At 35.3% G+C, this 7,293-nt stretch overlaps 1 protein-coding gene across 1 annotated transcript in view; it reads right to left on the reverse strand.

Annotated features, from left to right (window-relative positions):
* znf106a (zinc finger protein 106a) overlaps positions 1-7,293 on the reverse strand; it is a 22,158-nt gene that overhangs the window by 2,204 nt on the left and 12,661 nt on the right. Inside the window, exons 12-21 of the mRNA XM_016455026.1 lie at positions 5,866-5,909; positions 4,897-5,039; positions 4,640-4,774; positions 3,392-3,508; positions 3,072-3,263; positions 2,807-2,869; positions 2,595-2,714; positions 1,604-1,675; positions 1,410-1,481; positions 1,179-1,325 (exon numbers count right to left, since the gene is read on the reverse strand). Coding sequence (XP_016310512.1) covers positions 1,179-1,325; positions 1,410-1,481; positions 1,604-1,675; positions 2,595-2,714; positions 2,807-2,869; positions 3,072-3,263; positions 3,392-3,508; positions 4,640-4,774; positions 4,897-5,039; positions 5,866-5,909 — 1,105 coding nt within the window. The remainder of the gene's footprint in view (positions 1-1,178; positions 1,326-1,409; positions 1,482-1,603; positions 1,676-2,594; positions 2,715-2,806; positions 2,870-3,071; positions 3,264-3,391; positions 3,509-4,639; positions 4,775-4,896; positions 5,040-5,865; positions 5,910-7,293) is intronic.

Consider the following 7,293-nt stretch of genomic DNA (forward strand, 5'->3'; position numbering starts at 1 on the left):
GGTAGTCAATGTGGATATTGTGGATGAGTTCTTCTGTGTCATCACGTTCTATTAGTTCTACAGCTTCAGTCTCGGAACTTTCACGCTTAGTAACACATACAGCTGTTCCCTCACCACAGTGCAACAGTGAAAAGGGACCCCTTTCAAACAGTGTCGCGTTCTGAACGTTGTTTTAACGACATGCACCAGTATTGCGGTATTTTAAAAATTCATATCATAACAAAAATAAACACCGGTATTCGGTATGAACCGGTATACCGCCCAACACTAAGATCATGTTCCATAAAGATATTTAGTAAATTTCCTACCGGAAATATATCAAAACTTAATTTTTGATTAGTAATATGCATTGCTAAGAACTTCATTTGGACAACTTTAAAGGCAATTAAATATATCAAAACTTAATTTTTGATTAGTAATATGCATTGCTAAGAACTTCATTTGGACAACTTTAAAGGTAATTTTCTCAATATTTTGATTTATTTGCACCCTCAGATTCAAGATTTTCAAATAGTTGTATCTCGGCCAAATATTGTCCAATACTAACAAACCATACATCAATGGAAAGCTTATTTATTCAGCTTTTTGATGTGTATACATCTCAATTTAAAAAAAATTACCCTTATGACTGGTTTTGTGGTCCAGGGTCACATATATGTCTCAACTATCACTTTCGATCAATTTAATGCAATTTTCTAAATTAATTTAATTCTTTCGAGAATAAAAAAATCGAACTGACCCCAAATTTGGAACAGTAGCCAAAGGGTTTTGCTTAAAAATTTTAAATTACAAATGTATTGATTTATTTGAATTATTATAACTTTGATCTTAAAAAGTTTAAACGTATATTTTTAAATTGTGACAACATAAAACCATGATAAAATAATAAAGATCTTTTGTTGCATTAATGTAAAGAGAATTGGGAGGAAAAGGTGGCTAACCGTCATGAAAATATACCCATCATTCTTTTTTCCAGTATTTTCTAGTTTCTGACGCAGCAGCTTGAATAATTTATGAGAAATGCATGTTTGATAGTAGCTTTAAGTATCAAACACAGAAAGCCGTCATTTGTGCAACAGCTGTGGTACATGCAGCAAAATATACAAATTCCCTTTTGCAGTACATCCTTGGGGTTTTCATGTGAAAGCGACATTCTGAGTGGCAGAGAGCTGCCGTACCTGTCTGGAGCCATTGCGGGTGGTGAAGAAGGTGTCGCAGTTCCTCCAGCGGCATTTGAATGCTTGCTGTGCTGGGCTGGTGTGGTCGTTCAGCAGGTGCTGCTGCAGGTGCTCCATCACGCCAAAGATCAGCGTACAACCGTACCACTGTGAGGAGGCAGGAAACACATTAACTGGCATCAGGAATCTCTTTCAGTCTGAGTCTGTCATGTCATCACCTCAGTTTCTTACCCAGCAGCGGTAGTTCTGAATCAGGTTCAATCTGACAGCTCTCACGCTCCCATCGTAGCAGCCTGTGTAGATCTGCAACAGACAAACCACCACCAGCCTCATTTTTAAAACCATTTGCTTCAGTAATTAATGCTTGTAAATCTTTATGAAATCTGGTTTTGGATGCCAATAGGGTGTTAAGAAGATGCGCTCACCATGCTCTTGTGGATGACCATACACATCACCATGTCTGAATGTCCACCATATACTTGAAGTCTGTCATGAGACTGGAGAGATATGGTCAATATCACAAAAATAGCTTCACTTTAATCCAACTCATGAGTGAGTGAATCCTTGAATGCAAGAAAATGGACCACTGATATTTTTTACATTATGGCATTAATTTCATTACAATTAAGTATTTGATCTCACAAATTTTCGCTAACATGGATTTGAAAAAAAATTCTTGTTCACATTCTTATTACCATAATGTCATTTTTAAACTTTACAGTATTCATACAGCATAGTAATATTTCATGATTTTAATAAAAATATACTGTTTAATAACACCAGTTTTATTTTAGTATTATTTATGTAATATTATATTATTTATCTTTTATTTTTATATTTTTAGTTTTTTCATGTTCTTTTGTCATTTTTAAATGGGAATACCAGGTAAATTCTTTTTAAAGCTTTATTTTGATATTTCGGTTTTAATACTTCAATTTAAATGAAAATTAGAAATGATGCCTTGGAAATGATCTGCAAATAATTTTTATAAGAAGTATTTCAAGTTTAAGTTTTTTTTTTTATTTAATATGTATATTCTAGTTAAGCTTATTTCAATTAATGCAAACCATTTTTAATAGTTTTAATCTTCATTAACAATAACACTGAACAGTGCTGATTTACTGTAATTCTGTAAAAATAATGTGCTACGGTAATCACTGAAAATAATAAGAATAATATAAGTAACGTTAAAAAAAAAGGATGTCAGGATAATTGCCCTGAAAATAAGATAAAAACAAAAAACAAAAAAACTTTAATAGTTCTAAAAAAAAAACAAAAAAAAAAAACAACAACATTTTTTTCTTATGTTTTTGGCTGGACATGGTGGTGGGGACATTTCTTGACAAGCTTTGTAATATTTGCCAATGGCCAAGCCACTAGTTAAAGGTATGTGGAATGTGAATGTGTCATTTCTACCTGGAGCTCGTACACACGGACCAGTTTGTCCAGGCATGCTGTGACCATCACCTTTCCCAGTATGGCCACCACAGTGACGGCATGACTGTGACCCTTATAGATCCTCACCAGTTCTCCTGTCTGGAGATCCAGAGACAAAGAAGTGAATAAGATACAAACAAGACACCCCATTCTCGCATCTCAATGAGAAACACTGTGCATTAAGAACTCACATGAATATTATGAGCATGTACAGACTGATCACTCGAGCCACTGAACACCAAATCATTCACCACCTAAAGAGAAGAAACAAATAAAAACTTAGGGTTTTTGACTTTATTTCTTCTGTGCAGCACAAAATAGTATTTTTAAAGGATATCCTGGCCACTCTTTTTAATATGATGAAACTGAATGAGGACTGGGGCTGTCAAGCTTCAAATATGATGCAAAAGCATGTTTTGAAAAACTGCATTAAGCATAATGTGATCAGACACAAACCTTCATGCAGAGCACAGTTTTGCTGTGGCCCTCCAGCGTTCGCAGCAGCAGGCCACTCTTAGCATCTCTAACGGTGATGGTGGCGTCATAAGAGCCAACCAGCAGGATACGTCGAGCCCCTTCCTGAGCCGTCGCCAGGCAACTAACAGCCCGCGGGCCGTGGCACTCGAACACATCCAGCTGCTTATTGTTCTGCAGGAGATGAGAGAAAAGTTCATTACCCCACGATCAGGGAACAGAGAACTCAATAAGCTTATCTTTGCTAAATATAGCTTCTTTTAGCCCAAACCCTGAATTCTGATTCATTAAAGACTTAATACCCTAAGACTGCAGGTGATCACAGAGCCATTGGCAAGACCGGCATAGAGAATTTTCCAACGATTATGAAGACAAAGCACTCGATCTGGGAGCGACAGCTGTTCCACACACTCTGTTGTCTGAGAAAAAAACAAACAGAAATCCTTGTAATATTCTCAATGCTATAGAAAGACATGAAAAAATAACAGTATAAAGAAAACGCTAAAAATCGAAGGACTCAGAATTCCTGAAAAAAAAAAAAAAAAGAAAGATGTTAGGCAGGATGTCCAACAGTGTTGTTATTGTTAACTAAAAAACTATTGAAAATTCGTTTTTAATAGTAAATAAAATAAAGATGAAATAAAACATGAATATTAGATTTTTTTTTTTTAAACGTACTTTAAAAAAAATATATATATATAAATATAATAAAAATGTATTATAATCAATTTTAAAAATGTGAAATGTTGCCCTGACCACTAACTGAAATAATTTTAAGTACTAATATTACTAAAGAGCTAAATCAAAATACTTAAAAACAAAAACCCTAAAAACTTAACTAAAATATCAAATGTATTTAACTAACTAAAATTATAATTAAATCCAGAAATCTAAAAATAAAATTTAATTCAAAATATTAAAAAACACTACAAAAGTATATAAATAATACTAAAATAACACTGATGTTAAATTTCTTCTTCTTTTTTTTTCATGCACAAAGTGAATGGTGACAGGTTTTCAATAAATAACTACTTACATTTTTAAGCCGTTTAATATTTATTACGTTTTAATTTTAGTCATTCAATATTTATTAGATAATACATATTCTACTTTTATCAATTCTACTTCTAATACTTTTATCAGCTTTCATGGTGCTTTTTGTCCTTTTTGGTGCAAGACAGTCCGTAATAACTCACTTTAAATACTGTATATGGAAGAAAATATGGAAGTTTGCATTTGGTGTTCCACTGATGAAAAAAAGTAATTTGAGTCTGGAGCTATTAATTGGTGACAAAAATGTCATTTTAAGTGAATTATTCCTTTAAACATCAGGTTGTTCCTCAAACAAATCTAGTATAAAAAAAGTTGTATGAACTATTTTATGGTACTTTTTGACAATATGAGTCACTCTACTAAAGTGCAGCCTGTGTATCTGATAACTTTCATGCTCTACTGAAGAAAAAAAAGTTGCAAACAACATCAATGTGAATAAATGATGACAGTTTTCATTTTTGGGTGGACGATTTCAAAAGCAGTGTGAATCAAAGTACCTTGAGGTTGTAACAGCGGATGGTCTGGTCACTTGATCCTGAGTACAGGCGCTGTTGCAGGCCTCCTCCACATGACACCAACAGACAATTCACTTTACTGCTGTGACCTTCAAACACCGCCATACACTTCCTGCTCTGTAACAATGAGGAGACTTCTTCAAGAAACCTGTATGTAAGCTACATTCATAGATCATCACATTCATGTTGAAATGCTTTTACTAAACTACATGTTTCAGACAATTTCTACAAAGTCTTACGATCAGATTGAAAGCGCGTATAGTGCGGTCCCCTGAGCAAGTGTACAGCAGTCCGTTATGGATCTGGATTCCATTCACGGCCTCTTGATGGCCTTCAAACTCCCCTTCTGTTGGCACCTCCTCCTCCCCAGGATCTGATATATCTGATAAAACACACACACACCAACATATCAGTTATTGAGTGAAACATTAACACTATGAAAGAGATGTGTGTCTAGATAATGTATGTGCTGTTACATAACAAACAGAACACAATACAAACTTGTGGGTAAAGTTTGCTTTGATAAAAATGTCATGATCTTTCAAACAAAGTATACTTTCAAAGGCTTACATGTTCGGAGACATTCGCTAAACATTCGTGACGTGTCAAAACTGAAATATACTTTGGATTTAAGTCGCCACCACAATGCCAAATTAGGACTGATAATCAAAACTGATCATAATCACAATTTTAACCTTTTTAACCTATCCTTTGGGAAAGTGAGCTAATGTGACAGTGCTATAATGTTTAATTTTAGTCATATAATGGAGTTCCCAAAAAAACAGCACTGGCGCTCTCATTTTGTACACGAGTTGGCAGAATTCTCAGGGTTGTCATCCTAGCAGTCACTCCCAGAGGTACAGGTTAAGTATAAAACTAATAGGCACTAAGAATACCTTGCCCTTAAAAAGTAATTTGGGGACTTTTTCCCCAAACTATTTCTGTATGCTGATCGTGTGAGTATTCTAATTTGGTCGTTCTGCAACGACTGCACTGAGCACAGAACTAGACGAATGTAAATGTACTCACTGCTACCAGAAGAAAATAAAACAATAAAATAAAATAAAATAAGTGACAGGTAAGTGATTCGCACATGACGTAACTTCTGCCTCAGCCTCAGCAAAAGGTATTGCCTTAAACAAAAGATAAGTGGTATTAATGGTACATTTGCTACAGCTTCCAAATATGTTTTTGAATATAACACATACCTGAAGGCACCTTGGACTCCAACACTGAGGCTGATTTTATTTCACTGTAACAATAAAAAAAAGAGAAATTTCAATACTGCAACACTGAGAAACTTCAGGTGACAAACTGAAAGAGTCAAGGTACCAAAAGGCCAAGACCATCTGTAAGTGAACATGCCATTAAACAAGCTGTATCTGTTATGCATGTGCACTCTCGCCCACCACAATCTGCTATGTTTTCTACCATCTTCAAAGCCCAACAGCCAAATGCTTGTTAAACAATATCTTCCATCTTTCAGAATGGTAACTAACCTGAGAGATCTTACAGATTAAAAACACTTTTTGGAAATCCCATGTTGCTTTTCTGACAAACTATTAAGGTGTTCCCACACTCTAGTCCAGACTACAGCTAGTTTGATTAGAATTTTTCACTGTGATCTAGTTCACTTTCTAATCACACTGTTTTACACATGCAGATGTACCTGCGATGTAAGTATAAGAGATTCATTTATCATACAGTGTATCATAAAGTGCATAAACTCATGATAGACTGAAGTCACTGATGGTGTTCTTTGATAATGTAAATATTCTTTGCTCATTTACTGTAGCTGCTGTTTGAATGACTGAGTAAATGTAAGCATTAAAATTAGTAACAATGTTACAATGTTTCTATAAAAGCGTTAAATCATGTTAAATACAAATTCAGTCATATTAAAAATATTTTAGAACATCCATTTGCTACTTGACTAAAAAGATATAATGTGTAGTTAATAGATTACATAAGGCTGCTTTTAGCCGTACCCTGGGGCCCACGACTGGCCAAGGCCAGCATAAAAATACGCTCAGGACAGTTGACGGACCACTGCTGCACTTTGTCATGAAAGCTTCATTTGCACGTGTTTTTAAACCTTGCCAAAAGTAAACATTCAAGAGATTTTAAAGCATGCAAATACCCGTCTTGGTGAGTATCCTCGAAATACTGTCGGTTATGTCTTAAGTAAACATAAACAGTTGAGAATGTCTCTTAAAGTGACCGCGCCTAATTTACTAGCTGCTGTCGGTCGGTGTCCTTAAAGGGGTCATATGATGCAATTTCAAATTTTCCTTTCTCTTTGGAGTGTTACAAGCTGTTAGTGAATAGATAAGATCCCTAAAGTTGCAAAGAGGTCGACGCCCTCCTAAAACGCCTCGTTCTAACACGCCCCCACGTCTACGTCACTGTGTGGGAAGATTTGCATAACACCGCCCAAATGTTTTTATTTGTTTTATATGTTTTACTTTTATTCTCGCTGTAGTATTGTTGTTGCCGTCAACGCTATGTCGTGGAGACGCTGTGTGTTTCGTTGTGAAAGCGAAACTACTTTGTTTGGCCTTCCAAAAGAGGACGATATCAGCTTCGTCATGCCTAGAGATGATCCGTGCTGGTCGCTGAGGAAATACATCAACTTC

Source organism: Sinocyclocheilus anshuiensis, unplaced genomic scaffold (assembly GCF_001515605.1).
Source record: "Sinocyclocheilus anshuiensis isolate Anshui unplaced genomic scaffold, SAMN03320099.WGS_v1.1 scaffold167, whole genome shotgun sequence".
Lineage (NCBI taxonomy): Eukaryota > Metazoa > Chordata > Actinopteri > Cypriniformes > Cyprinidae > Sinocyclocheilus > Sinocyclocheilus anshuiensis.